At 47.7% G+C, this 21,964-nt stretch overlaps 1 protein-coding gene across 1 annotated transcript in view; it reads left to right on the top strand.

Moving 5' to 3' along the window:
• The first annotated feature begins 4,274 nt into the window (after positions 1–4,274).
• The window catches only part of rcan1 (regulator of calcineurin 1), a 60,531-nt gene continuing 42,841 nt past the window's right edge, over positions 4,275–21,964 (top strand). The window contains exon 1 of the mRNA XM_031895830.1: positions 4,275–4,695. Coding sequence (XP_031751690.1) covers positions 4,501–4,695 — 195 coding nt within the window. The 5' untranslated portion in view covers positions 4,275–4,500. The remainder of the gene's footprint in view (positions 4,696–21,964) is intronic.

The raw sequence follows: 21,964 nt of genomic DNA, 5'->3' as shown, positions 1-21,964 counted from the left end.
GAGATGGTGCCTATAGTAGCAGTGGGGGATAATAGCCTCTGGGAAGGGACTGGGGCTGTGGGATAGCAGGTATAGTAGGGAGAGATGGTGCCTATAGTAGCAGTGGGGGGATAATAGCCTCTGAGAAGGGACTGTGGCTGTGGGATAGCAGGTATAGTAGGAAGAGATGGTGCCTATAGTAGCAGTGGGGGATAATGGCCTCTGGGAAGGGACTGGGGCTGTGGGATAGCAGGTATAGTAGGAAGAGATGGTGCCTATAGTAGCAGTGGGGGGATAATAGCCTCTGGGAAGGGACTGGGGCTGTGGGATAGCAGGTATAGTAGGGAGAGATGGTGCCTATAGTAGCAGTGGGGGGATAATAGCCTCTGGGAAGGGACTGTGGCTGTGGGATAGCATGTATAGTAGGGAGAGATGGTGCCTATAGTAGCAGTGGGGGATAATAGCCTCTGGGAAGGGACTGGGGCTGTGGGATAGCAGGTATAGTAGGGAGAGATGGTGCCTATAGTAGCAGTGGGATAATAGCCTCTGGGAAGGGACTGGGGCTGTGGGATAGCAGGTATAGTAGGGAGAGATGGTGCCTATAGTAGCAGTGGGGGGATAATAGCCTCTGGGAAGGGACTGAGGCTGTGGGATAGCAGGTATAGTAGGGAGAGATGGTGCCTATAGTAGCAGTGGGATAATAGCCTCTGGGAAGGGACTGGGGCTGTGGGATAGCAGGTATAGTAGGGAGAGATGGTGCCTATAGTAGCAGTGGGGGGATAATAGCCTCTGGGAAGGGACTGAGGCTGTGGGATAGCAGGTATAGTAGGGAGAGATGGTGCCTATAGTAGCAGTGGGGGGGATAATAGCCTCTGGGAAGGGACTGGGGCTGTGGGATAGCAGGTATAGTAGGGAGAGATGGTGCCTATAGTAGCAGTGGGGGGGATAATAGCCTCTGGGAAGGGACTGGGGCTGTGGGATAGCAGGTATAGTAGGGAGAGATGGTGCCTATAGTAGCAGTGGGGGGGATAATAGCCTCTGGGAAGGGACTGGGGCTGTGGGATAGCAGGTATAGTAGGGAGAGATGGTGCCTATAGTAGCAGTGGGGGGGATAATAGCCTCTGGGAAGGGACTGAGGCTGTGGGATAGCAGGTATAGTAGGGAGAGATGGTGCCTATAGTAGCAGTGGGGGGGATAATAGCCTCTGGGAAGGGACTGGGGTTGTGGGATAGCAGGTATAGTAGGGAAAGATGGTGCCTATAGTAGCAGTGGGGGGATAATAGCCTCTGGGAAGGGACTGAGGCTGTGGGATAGCAGGTATAGTAGGGAGAGATGGTGCCTATAGTAGCAGGGGGATAATAGCCTCTGGGAAGGGACTGGGGCTGTGGGATAGCAGGTATAGTAGGGAGAGATGGTGCCTATAGTAGCAGTGGGGGGATAATAGCCTCTGGGAAGGGACTGGAGCTGTGGGATAGCAGGTATAGTAGGGAGAGATGGTGCCTATAGTAGCAGTGGGGGGATAATAGCCTCTGGGAAGGGACTGGGGCTGTGGGATAGCAGGTATAGTAGGGAGAGATGGTGCCTATAGTAGCAGTGGGGGGATAATAGCCTCTGGGAAGGGACTGGGGCTGTGGGATAGCAGGTATAGTAGGGAGAGATGGTGCCTATAGTAGCAGTGGGGGGATAATAGCCTCTGGGAAGGGACTGGAGCTGTGGGATAGCAGGTATAGTAGGGAGAGATGGTGCCTATAGTAGCAGTGGGGGGGGATAATAGCCTCTGGGAAGGGACTGGGGCTGTGGGATAGCAGGTATAGTAGGGAGAGATGGTGCCTATAGTAGCAGTGGGGGGATAATAGCCTCTGGGAAGGGACTGGGGCTGTGGGATAGCAGGTATAGTAGGGAGAGATGGTGCCTATAGTAGCAGTGGGGGGATAATAGCCTCTGGGAAGGGACTGGGGCTGTGGGATAGCAGGTATAGTAGGGAGAGATGGTGCCTATAGTAGCAGTGGGGGGATAATAGCCTCTGGGAAGGGACTGGGGCTGTGGGATAGCAGGTAAGGTAGGACTGTACTAATACAGGCAAACTCATCTATAATAAACAGTTAAAATATTGCAGATTCTAAACATTTAGAAAGGTTTGATGTGAGAAGCCAATAAAAGATCGGGTCGGGCCACAAATATGCCATAATAGAGGCTGTGGGTTTGGATTAAAGGTTTGTATATAGGGTTTATTTGGTGAGGGACAGATCTAGTGATTAGGGGAAACCCTGAAAGAGATTCCTCTGTGCCTAATTGAGCGTTGCTTCTATATAAAACCCTGACAACTCTGGGACCCGCCCCTTTGCCTTTAATTGGCCCCTTCCCTGTAATTCTTGTCGCTATTTCTGAAGCCGCATCTGACGCCCCATGAGGTAACGGGGAGATAAGCGAGAGCGCGGCAAGGTGAGTGCTATCAGCCCGGTGTTTGCCTTTAGCACTGCAAACAGAGCGGCCATTGTGCCCAGGGCGTCAGTGCGTAGTAAGGGGAATGGCTGAATGAGAGGGTTTTTTCCATGAGAGAGAATAAGGGGACCTGGAGTTATTTAAGGTAAGTCCCACCCTATGGGGGCCCCTCGTATTGTCATGAAACAGGCAATTTAATGAAATAAAAACCCTCAAAACAAATTTATGTACAATTGCTCATATTAGCACTTTTAAAGTTTACATTTTTTGTTTCTAGTTTTCAAGATATTAGCAGCTTTTACTCTGCTAATGTAATAAATTTGTTACAACGGCGCCACCTGCTGCTGTGCTCAGTCGGCAGAAAATGAAGTCAGTGAGCAGAGAAGAGTCACGTGGCGTTTCTCAATAAGCCCCTTCTGGTAACTTTAAGAGCTGAAATTCACACTTTTAAAACTGAATTCCCCCCTAGCAGTGGCACCCCTCCAGCTGGCCCACCCGAATGCAAGGTGCCCCCTCAAACCCGCTGCTTTGTGTTTGACCTACAGGTTATGTGGAGCACTCTCTTCACTAGCGATGAGCCCCACCTCGGCCCCCTCCAATGCAAAAACTCTATGCGTGGAGGGGCAAGGGGGCATTTGGGGAGAAATGCCCCTGGTTAGTGGGTCTGTAGGGGCAAAATATGGGTTGGATTGTGGCTTATCAGGTGTGCTCAATTGGACCCATCCAGCTCTCCTGTTGGGCACAGCACTGAGCTCAATGGGTCGCTGGTCTGAGGTTCTATGAAACAATGGGGCCGGCAGGACCCTAACTGCTCAGCTTCATTAATGCTCCGTTTCCTAAATGCCACTTTTTACACCATTTATTTACCCAAAGTCCCTTTATAAATAAGCCCCTATAGTTCCTTATAGTGGGAGCAATGGAATGGTCTGGTACAGTGCGGGAAGGGGCGCAGCTGTGTGGGCCAAGCATGAATATAAAGGGCACAGGGAGAGCACATCAGCATGTGTCACTGTAACATGAAGGGGTTAATGCATCGCTGTCACCCCCCCCCCCCCGGCATAAGGACCTTACCAGCCAGGTATTAGGTTTATCCTCAGACAAGGACAGGTGATTCCTACAGACTAATGAGCTCACCTGTAGCCAACAAGGGGTATGGGGGTATTATGGCTATTGGTGGGGGGAGCTGGGCAGCCCTATGTGAATACATACAGCTACTATGTAATTATGGGATGTATCCCTAGCAGGCAATGTATACGTGTGATTGGCTTAGGCCGAAATCACAGTGATAATGACCCAGTCTTGGCTGATCAGATAGAGATCTAACTGCTAACATTGCACTAGACCTGGCCAAGCGGTATAAATGCCACATATTATCCTATTCTTGCTGTGGTTAAACTTCTCCTGGGCACCCCCTATGGGAAGAAGCTCTGAAACCCTTACCCTGAATTTTCTATTTAGACTGTACCAGGGCGCCCCCTATGGTGAGAGAGAGATCTCTAAAACTCAGTGTTGCACAAGTGTGCCCCCTATGGGAAGGGAGGGCATGATTCCGCCGTATGATCTATAACAAAACCTAATCATTGGAATAATAGATAGTAAGCTCTTGTGGCCAGACTGTATTTGTTCATCGTTGAATTAACCATTGCAGTGTAGGGCTATAGAAGCGTTAGTATCGTTATAAGCAGAGTCTAGACATACAAGGTATCAAAATGGTACCCTGTAGTTGTTCATGGCGATTGAAGGAGGATTCTGGGAGTTGTAGTTCTAAGTCAGAGGAAATACACTCTCTGCCGCACTGAGCTACAGTATATGACTTGCTGTGGCAGTGCCTAATACTGACCAGTAGATGTCGCTGCCGCCCGGCCAATACCGATCTGTCAGATGACGTCATAGCGGCGGAACTTGCTACAGGGTGTCAGGGGGAGCCGGTAACAGGCGGTGCGTATCGCTCGCTGAGGGCCCTGATTGGAACCGATAACGGACGGGCCGAATTGGGATTGAGAATGGGAGAATAGTTCGGCCGCAAAGCTATTTAGAAGCGGAGGCTCTGTACGTGTGGGAGCGGCCGAACCGCACAGCATGGATAAAGCCTTCAGGGAGTTTGCGGCGCAGATCGGAGCGTATCCAACAGCGGCAGCGGCAGAGTCGCCACAGACAGCGAACGACTGGGATTTCCTGGACATAGACATGGAAGCTATAGACCTCCGGTCCCTGCCCACTGCCCTCATCGGCTGCAGCCTGGACCCCACTGTCTTCTACGATGGGCTCTACCGGGTGAGCTGCATGGGCCCGGCCTGCTCTGGGGGGCTGCTCTGGGGGGTGGGGGGCTGCTCTGGAGGGGGCTGGGGGGCTGCTCTGGGGGGGGCTGGGGGGCTGCTCTGGGGGTGGGGGGCTGCGGCTGTGTGGGGCTGGGGGGCTGCTCTGGGGGCTGGGGGGCTGCGGCAGTGCCGGAATCCTGGGGGTAAAGACAACCGCGTTTATGGGGGGGGATGTATATGCAGAACATGGGGGAGTTACTGGGGGGTACAGACAGAACATGGGGGTGTTACTGGGGGGTACAGACAGAACATGGGGGAGTTACTGGGGGGTACAGACAGAATATGGGGGTGTTACTGGGGGGTACAGACAGAACATGGGGGAGTTACTGGGGGGTACAGACAGAACATGGGGGTGTTACTGGGGGGTACAGACAGAACATGGGGGAGTTACTGGGGGGTACAGACAGAACATGGGGGAGTTACTGGGGGGTACAGACAGAACATGGGGGTGTTACTGGGGGGTACAGACAGAACATGGGGGAGTTACTGGGGGGTACAGACAGAACATGGGGGAGTTACTGGGGGGTACAGACAGAACATGGGGGTGTTACTGGGGGGTACAGACAGAACATGGGGGAGTTACTGGGGGGTACAGACAGAACATGGGGGAGTTACTGGGGGGTACAGACAGAACATGGGGGTGTTACTGGGGGGTACAGACAGAACATGGGGAGTTACTGGGGGGTACAGACAGAACATGGGGGTGTTACTGGGGGGTACAGACAGAACATGGGGGTGTTACTGGGGGTACAGACAGAACGTGGGGGAGTTACTGGGGGGTACAGACAGAACATGGGGGTGTTACTGGGGGGTACAGACAGAACATGGGGGAGTTACTGGGGGGTACAGACAGAATATGGGGGTGTTACTGGGGGGTACAGACAGAACATGGGGGAGTTACTGGGGGGTACAGACAGAACATGGGGGAGTTACTGGGGGGTACAGACAGAATATGGGGGTGTTACTGGGGGGTACAGACAGAACATGGGGGTGTTACTGGGGGGTACAGACAGAACATGGGGGAGTTACTGGGGGGTACAGACAGAACATGGGGGTGTTACTGGGGGGTACAGACAGAACATGGGGGTGTTACTGGGGGTACAGACAGAACATGGGGGAGTTACTGGGGGGTACAGACAGAATATGGGGGTGTTACTGGGGGGTACAGACAGAACATGGGGGTGTTACTGGGGGGTACAGACAGAACATGGGGGAGTTACTGGGGGGTACAGACAGAACATGGGGGTGTTACTGGGGGGTACAGACAGAACATGGGGGTGTTACTGGGGGGTACAGACAGAACATGGGGGAGTTACTGGGGGGTACAGACAGAACATGGGGGAGTTACTGGGGGGTACAGACAGAACATGGGGGTGTTACTGGAGGGTACAGACAGAACATGGGGGAGTTACTGGGGGGTACAGACAGAACATGGGGGTGTTACTGGGGGGTACAGACAGAACATGGGGGAGTTACTGGGGGGTACAGACAGAACATGGGGGAGTTACTGGGGGGTACAGACAGAACATGGGGGTGTTACTGGGGGTACAGACAGAACATGGGGGTGTTACTGGGGGGTACAGACAGAACATGGGGGAGTTACTGGGGGGTACAGACAGAACATGGGGGAGTTACTGGGGGGTACAGACAGAACATGGGGGTGTTACTGGGGGGTACAGACAGAACATGAGGGAGTTACTGGGGGGTACAGACAGAACATGGGGGAGTTACTGGGGGGTACAGACAGAACATGGGGGTGTTACTGGGGGGTACAGACAGAACATGGGGGAGTTACTGGGGGGTACAGACAGAACATGGGGGTGTTACTGGGGGGTACAGACAGAACATGGGGGAGTTACTGGGGGGTACAGACAGAACATGGGGGTGTTACTGGGGGGTACAGACAGAACATGGGGGAGTTACTGGGGGGTACAGACAGAACATGGGGTGTTACTGGGGGGTACAGACAGAACATGGGGGTGTTACTGGGGGGTACAGACAGAACATGGGGGTGTTACTGGGGGGTACAGACAGAACATGGGGGTGTTACTGGGGGGTACAGACAGAACATGGGGGTGTTACTGGGGGGTACAGACAGAACATGGGGGTGTTACTGGGGGGTACAGACAGAACATGGGGATGTTACTGGGGGGTACAGACAGAACCTGGAATGGGGGAGCATTAGACGTATAGAGAGAGGCTGTTACAGTGACTAATGGGGGTATAAGAGGGAATAGACGTGGGTGTTCGGTTGTACCCATGAACCTTAAGAACCCAATATCCTGCATTCTGCATGTTAATAATGTAATAAAACTGAATTTGTGTTACCGGCGTTACACAAATGTGCACTTACCGGTGTTACACAAATGTGCACTTACCGGTGTTACACAAATGCGCACTTACCGGCGTTACACAAATGCGCACTTACCGGCGTTACACAAATGCACAAAAACTGATGGGAATGTGTAATGGGCTGAATTAGTGCTTATAGGGGCTGACTGGCATGGAGTAGGGGGCACTGAGACAGACTGGTGTATAGTATAGAGTCAGCTTGGGGTGCATAGTGGGTACAGTAGCGGGTACAGAGAGGGCTAGGGTACAGTAGCGGGTACAGAGAGGGCTAGGGTACAGTAGCGGGTACAGAGAGGGCTAGGGTACAGTAGCGGGTACAGAGAGGGCTAGGGTACAGTAGCGGGTACAGAGAGGGCTAGGGTACAGTAGCGGGTACAGAGAGGGCTAGGGTACAGTAGCGGGTACAGAGAGGGCTAGGGTACAGTAGCGGGTACAGAGAGGGCTAGGGTACAGTAGCGTGTAGAGAGAGGGCTAGGGCACAGTAGCGTGTAGAGAGAGGGCTAGGGTACAGTAGCGGGTACAGAGAGGGCTAGGGCACAGTAGCGGGTACAGAGAGGGCTAGGGTACAGTAGCGGGTACAGAGAGGGCTAGGGTACAGTGGCGGGTACAGAGAGGGCTAGGGTACAGTAGCGGGTACAGAGAGGGCTAGAGTACAGTAGCGGGTACAGAGAGGGCTAGGGCACAGTAGCGGGTACAGAGAGGGCTAGGGTACAGTAGCGGGTACAGAGAGGGCTAGGGTACAGTAGCGGGTACAGAGAGGGCTAGGGTACAGTAGCGGGTACAGAGAGGGCTAGGGTACAGTAGCGGGTACGGTAGCGGGTACAGATGCCCAGGGAATAGAGTAGCTCAGGCTGCCGCACACCGCGGGTTATCACCACAGAAGCTGATCTAGTTGCTCAGGGTTGAGGCAGCAGGGTATTAATTCGGGGGGGCGGGGGGGATATATTGCATGGGCTGCTGTAACAGTGGGGATTTGCCACTTCCTGTGAGAGCAGCCATGTTGCTGACTGTAGGCGGAGATACACACTTCTCTCCTCCCACATTTGGGCAAATTGAATAAAGCCGGCCATATATATGGACAGGGGGAAATAGGAAGCATACACTGACTGGCACAGAGAGAGGAGGAGATGCTGATTGGCTGTGGGGGGAGGGGGCAGGACAGAGAGCAATGAGGAGTCACATAAGGATAAACTCGCCAAAGCCCATTGGATAGAGCCAGGGCAGTCCTTTATTCCACCATTACTAATCAATATGTTACCAGTCCCTGACTAGAGATCTGCTGGGGGCCCTTGGGGCCAATATTCTGCCCTGTATGGTTAGCTGTATGCTTAACTGCGCGCCTCTCACTCTGCCTTCTCATTGGTGCATATTGTGCCCATGCCTGGAGCACCCACCTATCATTTCCTTATACTGTGCTGCTGTACATTGGCATTTGGTGCGGCCCATTTTACATTATAGAAGGCAGGGTACAGGGTTTGGGGTTCAATTCCGACCAGAGCACTATTGCCCATAGGCAGCCCATACCCCTCCCACCCTAACAGAGCTTCCGTTTCTGGCACTAATCAGCTAAATGGAGGAAACTATAGCCTGTCACTCATGTTTCCAATTAGCATTAAGTCATCAGATAACGGCAGTAGGCTAATGCCATGCTCCCGCCCCCTCCATTCAATTGGGTAATTAGTATAATGCAAGCGCATCTCCCCCCCCATAACCCTCGCCTGCTTTTATTCTATTAAAAGTGGAAATTATTTTGTCAGAATGATAGATAAAAATAGAACCGACTAACACAAAGGGGGGGGGGGGGGGGGTTGTGCAGATGAACTGTGTGCAGAATTTCATTGGTTACTGCCTATATTATAGATCATTCCTGCACTAAATGGAACATAAATGTTTTGGGGCAACATGCTTCTATGTACTGGGAGCTGCCATGTTGCTTGCCCACATCCAACTACAGACAGGACACCTATACAAACTGCATTGTGCATATCCCCTAACTGATCTACGTTGCAAAGTACTGACTAGAGTTTTGGGTTCCAGTCGTGGGTGGGACCTACTGGGAAGTGGGAGGAGTTAAGAGATTTGGGCTTGGTCTCACTCCACAGACAACACAAATGTCTGTGACTCTTCCCTTCATCAGGCGTACAAGTGAACAGTATCCTTATATTTAAAGGGTAGGTCTAACTTAACTCCACCCACCCATAATCAGTGGACAGTGTGTTTTATCATGTGACATTTTGTGGGTGGAGCTAGATGGATACATGGTGCCTTACAGTGATTCTTTGCGCCACTGGTGCCCAGTATATATTATTTAATACATACAATTTCTGCTTTTCTTGTGTTATTGTATCTCTTTAGCCCACATCAGGGGTATTTCATAAGGGTCCCTTAAATAATGGGGCTGTTAGATTAGCGTTAACCCTGAAGATTCAGTATGGGCAGCAGCACCAATAGGAACAGAGCAGCCGGCCGTGCGTGATAATGGAGATTGCTACTTCCTGCAAGTGCACGTCAGGACAAGTGGTTGCCATGGAGACCCTTGTACGCCAATCCCATTGTCAGAATGCTGTGATTGTGTTATGGGGATGAGAGATGGAAAGGACATGTTTTATGGGGGGGGGGGGGAGGATGACTTTACCCAGGAATATGTGAGAAAGGGACCCTGGCAGCCTTTAGGGTGAAGACACACAGAGCTACTAGTAGCGGCTACTTGTCACGGCTACTAAAACAGACAACGCTGATCATTTACTGATAATTGTCTCTACGTGTGTTTAGCAGAGGCAATTCTCAGTATTGTCTATGGCACGGGATTTTCTGGCGTTTAGTAGCTGTGACAAGTAGCTGCTCCACGCGTCTTCGATCTTAACATCTATTTACAGTCAAGTGACATTAAATCCCATAATATTCTGCTTGCTATACCATCGCCTAGAAATGGGCCAGGCTTTCCATGAGGGCCACAGTCCTTGGCCGACTCTTCTGCCCCCCCATAAATTACAATTGTTGGGTTGTAGGTTGAGCAGTTAATTTATCCCACTTTGGCCACCCTTGGTCTAGTTCCATGTAAAACAAAGGAGGCACTGGACCCCCTACTCCTCTGCTACAGCTCCTCCCTGTTCAGGGGATTTAAAGATTGAGGGGGGTCTTTTACCCTAATTTGGTGGAACTGGCCAATCGTTACATCTTTATAGAAACTAGTGTATTTATTGGCCTACTTACCTTTGGCCTGCCCCAAACCCATTCTCAGCATCTTTATGTCTACCAATCAGATCAGTTTCTGCCCAGGGTACGACGCTGGCCATACACGACCCGTACTGGGTGCTAACGGTGGAAACTCACTTAAAGGAACAGTAACACCAAAAAATGAAAGTGTATAAAAGTAACTAAAATATAATATGCTGCTGCCCTGCACTGGTAAAAGTTGTGTGTTTACTTCAGAAAGTCTACTATAATTTATATAAATAAGCTGCTATGTAGCCATGGAGGCAGCCATTCAAAGGAGAAAAGGCACAGGCACATAGCAGATAAAACACTATTGTATTCTACAGAACTTATCTGTTATCTGCTATGTAACCTGTGCCTTTTCTCCTTTTTTCCAGCTTGAATGGCTGCCCCCATGGCTACACAGCAGCTTATTTATATAAACTATAGTAGTTTTACTGTAGCAAACACACCAATTTTACCAGTGCAGGGCAACAGTGCATTATAAATTTATTACTTTAAAGCTCTTTCATTTTTTGGTGTTACTGTTCCTTTAATTAGGGTTTGGCTTCAACTGCTTATGTGACTTGCTGCATTGTAGGAATGCTCCATAGCCACTAGGGGGTGCACTGGAACACATCATTATGCTGAAGCTGTATTATATAGAGGTATTTAGGGAATTTATTTCTGGTGAGTTGTTATTTAGGACTTGACAGGCTCCTAAACATGCCTGGCCGCAGTGCTGGCCCTCCTGCATCAATATATATTTATTGCCGTTGCCACTGGTGTTTATATAGTACCATGGCTACTCCCACTCCTCTATATTAATGCACATAGGCAGTGAAGTAAAGGCCCATATCCTCTTATTCCATGTTATGTTACAAATGGAAGAGGAATGCTGTTTAGAAACAGATAATTGACGTTTTTGTTAAAGAAAATGCTTTACTTTTAATGTAAATGAATTTGAGCTTCTGCAGGTCAGTCCCTGTGCTGTTACACAGCAGTGCCACTAGGGGGAACATCCCCTCACATTATTGCATAGTTCCACTGCCCAATGGAAACAGAGCAATGCAGTCATGTGCTTGGAGCCAGACAATAGTGGAAACAGGATGGGAATGGTACCGGCACATACAATTTCCAGGACACCCCAAGCCCAACATCCCCATCATGCTCCCACGATGCTTTGCTATGAGCCCAAGGCTCAAAGAGAGATGATTGGTTCATCTACTGGTGGATGCCACAATGTGCAACTTCTTGCTGCAAATTTAACCCTTCAGATACCTCAGCACCTTATGGGCTTAGTGTTTAACCCAATCATTGCCAGTTTTATACCTGTTGCTTTTTATTGGCTTAGCATTTCACCCAATCATTGCCAGTTTTATACCTGTAGCTTTTTATTGGCTAAGCATTTAACCCACTTGTTGCCAGTATTGTACAGCTTTTATGCCTCTACATTTTAATTTCTTACCATTTAACCCATTCACTACCAATGTCTATTAAACAGCCTTATACTTCTAGCATTTTATTGGTTTGGCATTTAACCCATTCAGTACCAACTCAGCATTTAACCCACTTTTTGACAGTTTGAATTTCACAGATTTTATATTTCCTTTTCTGAGTTTGATTGGCTCAGGTTTTAACCCAATCAGTGCCATAAATATTTTAGACATTTAGCATTGTATTGGCTATGTGCCAGCATTGTACAGCATTTATACTTCCAGTACCTTATTGGTCTAGCATTTAACCCTCTCACTGCCACGGATGAAAAAGCTTTTATTCTTCCAGCATTTTATTGAATTAGCTCTTAACCCCTTGACTGCCAGTGTTGCAGAGCTTGCACTTCCAGCATTGTGATGGCTTAGCACTTAATCATAATGAACTGCAGAATTTTTTAATGTATCTGTTTTTAAAGGGTAAGTAACAGATAACAGATGTAAATAAGGAGAAATGGAAAACAGAACAAATTATTTCTGTTTGAAGGAAAATCTAGGTTATAATTTCCAGTAGGAAAGAAGAAGAAACCCTGATACTAGAACATTTGAATTTTGTTCCACAAAAGACCCCCAAGTGTTCCACTGATTCAGTCTTTTCCAAATCCCCATGGGTTTAGCCCAGTATTTCCCATAATAACAATTAGTACATATTTCCAGCATCATTGTTTGTGAGTGCAGGATCTTCTCACATTGCCAAAGACACATGCGATGGAAAGAATATATGAAATATTGTATTGTTGTGTGGGATATTTGATGGTCAGGGAAAGTTTGGTGTGGCTTTTAACCCTCTGAATGCCAGCACTGCTTGACCAACACAATCTAAAGAGGAGGTTTTGGTCCCTATGTGGCACACACACGAGTACGTAGGGGATAGGGAATCGCTAATATAGGATATCGCCTGGGGGCTCTAATAGCTGGCAATTGGCGCTGACAGCCAGTTTATTTGATGTCCACTAGAGGGAGCAAGTGCTCATCTCATTTTATTTGCACATTCTGAGTGCTGTGAAAGAGACTGGAGCTGAGCCGTCGCTGGGCTGACTGTCTCTGTTCCTGAGTGCATTGGTGTTGGCTCTGGATAAAGTTTGTTGAATTGGGCTTAATTGTGCTTAATTTGCTGTCATTGGCACATTGATCTATAGGCTACAAGCAGCTCTTGGGTGGGGCTCAGGGTGCCATAGCAAATTTGATTTTGCTTATATTAAGTAGGACCAAGGGCCCTTCAGTTGTTGTTGTACTACATTACATTAACATTTATTTATAAAGCGCCAACATATTCCGCAGCGCTGTACAATAAGTGGGTTACATACATGGGACATACAGAGTAACATATAAAGCAATCAATAACCGATACAAGAGGTGAAGAGGGCCCTGTCCAAAAGAGCTTACAACTACAGTTCTCCCTAGTCTTGGGCAGCCATCAGCTCTCATGGATTCAGGGGGCTGCACTTTAAAAATTAAAAATTAGATGGCAAGCTCTTTGGGGCAGGGCCTTCTTTACATCTTGTATTGTTTATTGGCTGCTCTGTATGTGTGCATGTAGTGTATGGGATACACTAGCCATTCATTATTTATTTTTGCCCTGCTCTGTCCCCCCCCGTCTTGCCCCAGCTGTCCCCCCGTCTGGACCCTGCTATCCCCTCTCTGAGCCCCACCCAAGACATTTGCTCCTTTTTGACCAGGTAACCTGACTTATGATTCTAATGGTCTCTAGCCAGATCCCTTTTGAGCAGCTTGCCCCTGCCAGGGTGTGTTTATACAGGTATGGGATCCCTTAGGGCTCTGGCACATGGGGAGATTAGTCGCCCGCGGCAAAACTCCCTGTTCGCGGGCGACTAATCTCCCCGAGTTGCCTTCCCCCTGCCATCCCACCGGCGAACATGTAAGTCGCCGGAGGGATGGCAGATGTGGCGGGGCGATTTTGGGAAATCGCCGAAAAAGACTCACGATTTGCGCGAAATCGCGCCGCCGCGTCTGCCATCCCGCCGGCGACTTACATGTTCGCCGGTGGGATGGCAAGGGGAAGGCAACTCGGGGAGATTAGTCGCCCGCGAATAGGGATTTTTGCCGCGGGCGACTAATCTCCCCGTGTGCCAGAGCCCTAAATGCCAGAAAATCCCCTGCCATAGACAATACTGAGAATTGCCTCTGCTAAAACACATAGAGAGACAATTATCAGTAAATGATCAGCATTGTCTATTTTAGTAGCTATGACAAGTAGCTGCTACTAGTAGCTCCGTGTGTCTTCTGGGAACTACTTGGTGTCTGTGTAGTCTTTATCACTTGGGCTGAGGGCCCATTTTCAGGTCAGTGAACTCGGGGCCACACTCATTTCTTTCCTGAATTGTTTTATTATTATTTTCCATGCAAACAAACCCATAAAATCGTAGACAACTCCATGACTGGCCGGTCACTACTCCACACAGTCCCAAGAGGGAACAGAATAACATTCGTTAGAGATTAAAGATTTGTGCTTATTCCTCAAAGCGGCATTCCTTCTATCGGCAGTCACAGAGCCAAACACAGCCAATCACACTTGTTTCTGCCATAGTGGCCCCAGGTATAGGTGTTATCCAGTTATGACCAGTTTCACTATGAGTTGAGTGTATGAGTTTTGGGTGCCCTGCAATGATTTTGCTGTGGGGCCCATTTGGCAGTGGCCGAGGGGCTTTGTTAATAGGAGCAGTGGAGGCAGTGCTATAATCCTGACCGTGTGGGGGGGGGGGGGGGGGGGGGTGGAGGGGATGTGATGTAAGTGTATTTATTTAATGCTTTTGCCTACAAACGACTCGTTAATTATCTGCTCTCGTCGTATAAAAGAAAAGCAATGGATAGAGAATCGGCACGTCTCCGCCGAGATATGATTTACCGGCTTGTTAGTTAAGAGCCATTGAACATTACTCCGAGGCAGCGAGTTTCCAGCCTTCTTGCCAGGAACATTATGGGATGATGCAAAAGCCATTAGGTTGGTAAATAGGCCCCATGGGGCCCAACTTGTTCCTTGTTTACAGTACAGATGTTTCCCAGAGGTTTCACACGGGCTGCATTCACACTTCTCAAACTCGGAAGGCTCGCTATATAAACGTAATACTGTAACATCCCTATATGTTTTAGCTGAACTGGGCATTAGGAGTTATAGGTAGGCGTGTATGGACCGGTCCATTCCAGAAAGTAAGAAGTATTTTGTGCCAATCACGTGGCAGTAGTCCGGTTGTATAGTCATCCAATTAAAATCCACTGATGAACTGCGAACATTTATGACACGGCCATACTTGCATTCTTCCATTAAGCAATTAAGTAATAATGTTATAAAAAGCAGAAGGAAAACATCATCTTTCATTTCACTCTCCCAGCCAGCAATTACATGTATAAAGCCTGGCACACAGGCAAGCAGCCTGCACCAATCTGGCTCACTAACCTATACAAACCAATCACACGCCTCCTATCATTAGTTGAACTGCAGCAGAGCAGTATATGCCAAGTCCTGATTGGTTGCTGTGGGTTACTACACCTGGATCATGTCTTACTACATTCCAGCTGGAGCTAGGGTAGTGATCGCACTGTAAGGGCCGTGGCAGACGACTAAACTCCCCGATATGCCATCTCACTAGCTTGAATGTAAATCGCCGGTGGGATGGCAAATGCGGTGCCGCGATTTCCCAAAATCATGGACGTTTCCTCTCAAGGCAACTTCCGCGATTTCGGCATATGCCATCCCGCCGGCGATTTACATTCAAGTCACCTGCGACAAATCTCCCCGTCTGCCACGGCCCTAAGGGTGAAGACACACAGAGCTACTAGTAGCAGCTACTTGTCAGCTACAGAAACAGACAATGCTGATCATTTACCCATAATTGTCTCTGTGTGTTTTAGCAGAGGCAATTCTCAGTATTGTCTATGGCAGGGGATTTTCTGGCGTTCAGTAGCTGTGACAAGTAGCTGCTACTAAGTAGCTCAGTGTGTCTTCGCCCTTTAACTGGGCATACACCTAAAGCTCTGCTCATACTCAAACAAGAAGGTTATTGCAAGATTTGGCAACCTCAGCGGCTGACCAATTAGTCTGATGCAGTTGCTCATTGATTGAGCATCAGATTACATGGGGGAGCCAAGCACATCCTCAGTTTGATCAGAGATTGATCTGGAAGGCGCAGTTTTGGGGGACGGTCATTCGCTAATTCGGTGGTGGGAATCAGCACGTCTCACAGGCCATTGGTCTATCTTCCCTTAAGCTCTTGTCAAGTAAATAGCTTTTCCTCCCTTTGTGTTCGGAGGGGTCCCGTGCCAGTCATGGGGCTGGCACCCTGTTGCACCCCAAAGTCTCAATGCTAGCTAGGGTAAAATGTGTAGGTGATGTTTATTCCTTAAAAATGAGGAAACTAATGTTTGTCTGTAAAGGGTTAGGCCTTAACCTAATTAGTTTCATATCATAGCCGCCTCACTCCTATATTCCGCTCACAAATCGTACATGTCTCATTAGGGATCAGTTCAGACGCATGTTGCATGGCTGCTTAGAAAGTAGTTTAGTCGCCGTGCATAACACAGTTTTGGTATGTGTGAGTAGGATCTGATCCAGTTAAATCTATGGGTACTCCTGAGAGCATCTGTCCCTCTAATCTTATGTGCAGCCAGTCAGAGCTGCTGCCTTATGTAGAATGCAACTATGCACTTGGTCTTACCGTCGCAGATCGGGATTCGAACTCGTGTTTTGATAAATCTGCCCCTTTGTGTTGCCATCTTTCCTAATGCAGTAATCTGAGCAAGAGGCGGGGCAAGTAACATATATGGGCGGGTCACTAAAGTATAGGGTCTTGTGAATGACGTGCAGGGACAAACAAATCCTATTGATGGGCAGGGCTATGATGCAGTACCTTAAGTTAACTTTTAGCATGTTATAAGAATGGCAAATTCTTAGCAACTTTTCAGTTGGTCCTAATTTTTAATTTCTTATTTGCATTCTTTTTCTGATTCGTTCCGTAGTTTTTGGCCCCCGGTAGCCAAAAACTATTGCTCTGTGAGGCTACAGTTTTATTGTTATTCTTACTTTTTATTAATTATCTTTCGATTTGGCCCCTCTTCTATTCATATTCCAGTCTCTCTCCCTTACTGCTGCCTGGTTGCTAGGGGAATTTGGACCCTAGCAACCAGATACCTGCTGAAATTCCTGGAGAGCTGCTGAGAAAAAAGTGAATTTTAAAGTGAACAAGCCCTGAGCTCTGTATCAGTTAATATTTTTCAGCCCTGAATTCTGCTGGACACCTGCTGCCCCTCTCTGCGTTTAGCCCTCGAGGCAGTGATCCAGATTCTGATTGGTTCTGAGCCCAATTACTGACATCATTGGACAGAATGCATAAATCAAGTGTCAGACAGGCAAGCGTTAGGGCGGCTTCATCAGCTTTCCAAATAATGCTGTATACGAGAATTTCACATCCGACCAAGCGAAAGCGATTTTCTGATGACATTCCCAAGTGGTTAGCCAGTCTGGCATTGTTTGCGCAGCGAGACGGGCGACGATACGTTGGAAACTGTCACGGTACGTTAGCGAGAGAGCTGGGAGAGAGATGATTTCCATTTGCTCAGCATCATGAGACTCGCTCACCTGAGCTGCTGTCACTGGAAACAAATTGTCGCTTTTTCGGAGACAGGCTCGATGGCTACGTGAGCGTTTGTCTGGCACAGTCGGCGACACGGGCATGGAAATACAAACTGTAGGGTCCGACTGTGTGAGAACTGGGCTAAAATACAGCAAGGGGACTGAGCAGAGCCTGCCATGGGATTCGCTTGTTAAAGGAAAAATACACCCCCGTAAACCCCCAGTATATAATACAGAAGATGTTACACTGGCCATTAAAGGGGTTGTTCACCTGTGAGAATTTGCAATTGGTCTTCATGTTTTGATCATTTTTGACACTTCAGTTATTTCACTTTCAGTTCAGCCGTTCTCCAGGATTTCATCATTTATCAGTTGCTAGGGTTCAGACTACCTTAGCAACCATGGAGTGGTATGAAAGAGGTAAATTGATAGGAAAGGACCTGAAAAGAAAAATAAGTAATAAAAAGATACAATAACATTAAAATTGTAGGTAGTCTTACACAGCAATATTGGCTGCTGGGGTCAGTGACATCCCCCCCATCAGTGAAAGTTGGAAAACTACAATTGAAAAGTTGTTTTGAATTGGCCATTCTATAATATACTAAGAGTTAACTTAAAGGTGAACTTATCCTTTTAATGTTTTTACTTTACTTTTAATTCCCTAGCCAGTATATAGTGCAGGAGATGTTATGGTGACCAGTGACAGTAACCCCCTTAACAGTACATAGTACAGGTATGGGATCCCATATCGGGAAACCCGTTATCCAGAAAGTTCCGTCTCCCGTAGACTCCATTATAAGCAAATAAAGTTTTAAAAGTGATTTCCTTTTTCTCTGTAATAATAAAACAGTACCGTGTTCTTGTTCCCAACTAAGATATAATTACCCCTTATTGGGGGCAGAACAGCCCTATTGGGTTTATTTAATGGTTAAATGATTCCTTTTTCTCTGTAATAATAAAACAGTACCTGTACTTGATCCCAACTAAGATATAATTACCCCTTATTGGGGGCAGAACAGCCCTATTGGGTTTATATAATGGTTAAATGATTCCCTTTTCTCTGTAATAATAAAACAGTACCTGTACTTGATCCCAATTAAGATATAATTACCCCTGTCGATTGTACTCCAAGCATTACGGTACCCCAGTGCAGAAGAGTTCATGGGCAGGTACAATGCCCTTTCTGCCCCTTTATGAAAGCTTGTGGGTGCAGCCCTGCTTATGGAAATATAAACAATGGGGCGAGAGGTCGGAGGACTGATTCCCCTTCTATTTGCTGATCCCTGCTATACAGGAGCCTTAGTCACAGCCAGCACAACAGAAACTCTTCCTTGTGGTTTGTTCCACTGTGTATGGAAAGTCATGTGATAGGAAAGTGTCATAGATTGAACATGGGAATCTGCCAGGGCTGAGAGACTCCGGGCCCCCAGGTAACGTTGGGCTGCCCCGGGCTTGGCCATAGCGGGGCCTGACAGGGCGGCAGCTGTCGTGCCAACTACACAATAACCTACAACATGTTTATTTTTTGCTGAATTTCCCTGTAGGCCTACTCTCTGTCATAGCGTGAAGCCGACCCGGGTCAGGCGAGGTGATATTATTCTGGGCCGCACTTGACAATGGACTCTTGAGCTGAAAGTACATAGAAACACCAGCTTGAAATCACAAATATCTGTTTGAGCAGTGGCACGGCCTTTGTCAGCAGAATCTCATTGTTGTCTTTCTGCAGAAAAAGTTGTTGAAGCCGACCGCAAGCAGATTCCTCCGCCTGTGTATTTTGTGCTGTCGCTATATTTGTGCCTGAAACGATAGATTCTTTGGGCGCTGTCATGCAACCTGCAGTGTGGCGTCATTGTTTCCAAAAAACTAGGCAAACATCATGTGACACAATGTGTACAGTTGTTCCCTTGTCAAAGGGCAAGTAAAACCTGTTACAAGATACAAGGGTTAGGATTACTGATATCTGATAAACCACGGGCCCTGTACCCAGTGTCGGGGGCTCATAAGTGTTCCTCCTCTGTTCACTCATATTCTCTTCTCTTTACATCTTTATTTATCCTGCTTGTTCTTATAAAGAAATGAAGAATGGCCAAGGAACAGGGATAGGGGGCCAAATGGTTGGGTGACCAGCCATTCCCACTTACACTAGGGATCACCAATGTTAGTAGCGGGGGCTATTTTAGCCATAGTTAAAGCATTAACCATTTACAAGGCTCAGTCTATAGAATATGTGGCTCTATGTAAATTGCTGGCAAAGAGACAGTCTTTTACCTCCCATAGCCTTCCTACTATGTTATAATTGTCTTATAAGAAGCCAGCAGGGGGCTTTGTGATATGCCTGAAACACCACATACAAGCTGCCATTTTATTACCCCAACACATGAGCCCTACCCCCCCCCCCCCAGCGAACACCCAGCAAAAGACAAGACTGATGTGTTTGTTTTTCTTTTCTTTTTTTCCCCCATTTATTCCCCTTCATTTTCCCAAAAGGAAATAAAGACAGCTGGAAGGCCATCACATTCCTTATCTTTTTAATATGAGAGTGTTTACCTGATAGTCATGTGACAACCTGCATCCTCCTTATCTGTAATTACAGCCTGATAAAGATATGATTAACAATCCTTAGTTTTAATTGTTTCCTCCTTTGGATATCTGGTGGCTTTAATAGAGGTAGGTAGAGCATGAGAAATAAAGGGGAACTAAGAACGTCATTAAGTTGTGTCTGAGATGTATTAGAATTATTCTTTATTGGATAACACTGACATATTCCGTAGCCCCTTACAGACATCACTCCCCAGTGGAGCTTACAATCTAAGGTCACACACGCTAGGATCATTTTAATCAGGAAACAATTAACCCATATAGTGTGGGTCCCCTCGGGCAGTCAGCCCTACCTGCTTAGTAGAATGGAACTGCGATAAAAAAAAGTCCAACTTCTTCAGTCTTCTCCGTGAACCGATGGCGCCTATGCCTGCCATCTTAATTCAATCGTTTGGCCCTAGGGTTAAAATTAAGCAATTAAGATCATCCTGCAACCCCCTGCAGTTCCAGTAGTTGTACTTCAGTTGAAGAGCTATGTTTGCTTTTCCTTCTTATAAACAGTAATACTTAGTATTTAAAGTCATTTATCATTTACCCAGAACATTTTCTGGCCTAAATGCCACCTATGGATAATGAACAATGGATTTAAAAATGGGGTGGGGACTACCACAAAATGGGTGCCAGGGCCAGCATGTGACTATACTGGGCAGGGCCTGTGCATGGATATAGAGCTGTCAGATGGGTCATAATTGGTCCTTGCCTCACCCCCATTAATGATTGGGAGCCCAAAACCCTGCAGTAATTCTTGACGTTCTTGCAGTGGAGTAAGCAAGCTCCAACGATATGGGGGTCCCGTATTCCATGTGTAGCTTGCTTGCCCCCTTAACTAGCAAGGACTGCCCTGCTCTAGGGATGCTGGGAGTTGTAGTCCCACTGTTGTTCCCTGCTTAGGCAGCAAGATGATTTCCCCAGTCCCTGGGTTAAATAGTTGGCAGGGTGACTACAAAACATTGAAAAGCAGTTATATTTTATAGAGAAGCGGTGACCTTATAAACGAGAGCAGCTTGTAAAACGTTCTGCCAACAGACACGCATCACCCATTCGAAAGAAAAGATACTGTTCATGTATTTTCTCTGCCTACTCGGCCCCGGCCTAATATTCCGCAGACTTTTTTCCACTGGCCGCCACAACAGCTGGTTTGCATATCAGGGCTATGGAATCAGTGTTTCCGTGAGGGCCGGTCCATTCGCTATCAGGCTGGAGAGACACGGCCAGAATACCAGGACTCTCTAAGTGGGGACTATCAGCTGCAAATATTTCCTTTCTTCAGATTCTTCCTCCCCACACACTTAAGGAGAGATAAACCCATTGACTGCCCTGTGCTAAATATATATATCTATCTCCATGGATTTGTATTGAATAAGGGCATTTGTGGACCCAGGCATGTGTGGAATTGTTGGGCCCTGTTCAATGTATGATCTGAGAGGGGTGGTGCAGCAACTTTTCAGTTTGTCTAAATTTTTTTGGATTAAGGTGGCATTGCATGGGAAGGTTTATGCTGCCAAATTGGCCGGAAAGACCTGAATCAGAAGCATAAATTTGCCCAAGTAGGGGGCCCTCCGACAGGCCTCCCTGATGGATATCTATCCAAATATTGGTCAGGTGTCGATAGGACAGGCTTAGTTTTTCTGTCAGATCAATGAATGAGCCAATGAGGTCCTCACTCCGACTTCTTGTATGCCCTTCATTGGAGGAAATATTCACTCATTTGGCGGCCTTGCCAAACGGGCAAATCTTACCATATATGGCCCCCTTTCCTCTTCTGCCTCAAATGGGGGTCACTGACCCGGCAGACAAAAAACGATTGCTCTTTTAGGGTACAATTTAATTGTTATTGTTTTTTCTTACCTTCCTATGCAGACCAAATCCAATTCATATTCCTGTTTCTCATTCAAACCACTGCCTGGTTGCTAGGGTAATTTTTAGGGATGCATCGAATCCAGGATTCAGTTCGGTATTCGGCCTTTTTCAGCAGGGTTCAGATTCGGCCGAATCCATGG

The sequence above is a fragment of the Xenopus tropicalis genome, chromosome 2 (assembly GCF_000004195.4).
Source record: "Xenopus tropicalis strain Nigerian chromosome 2, UCB_Xtro_10.0, whole genome shotgun sequence".
NCBI classification, from domain to species: Eukaryota; Metazoa; Chordata; class Amphibia; order Anura; family Pipidae; genus Xenopus; species Xenopus tropicalis.
Note: the sequence above shows the minus strand (reverse complement) of the source record. Positions and strands in the feature narration are given on the sequence as shown.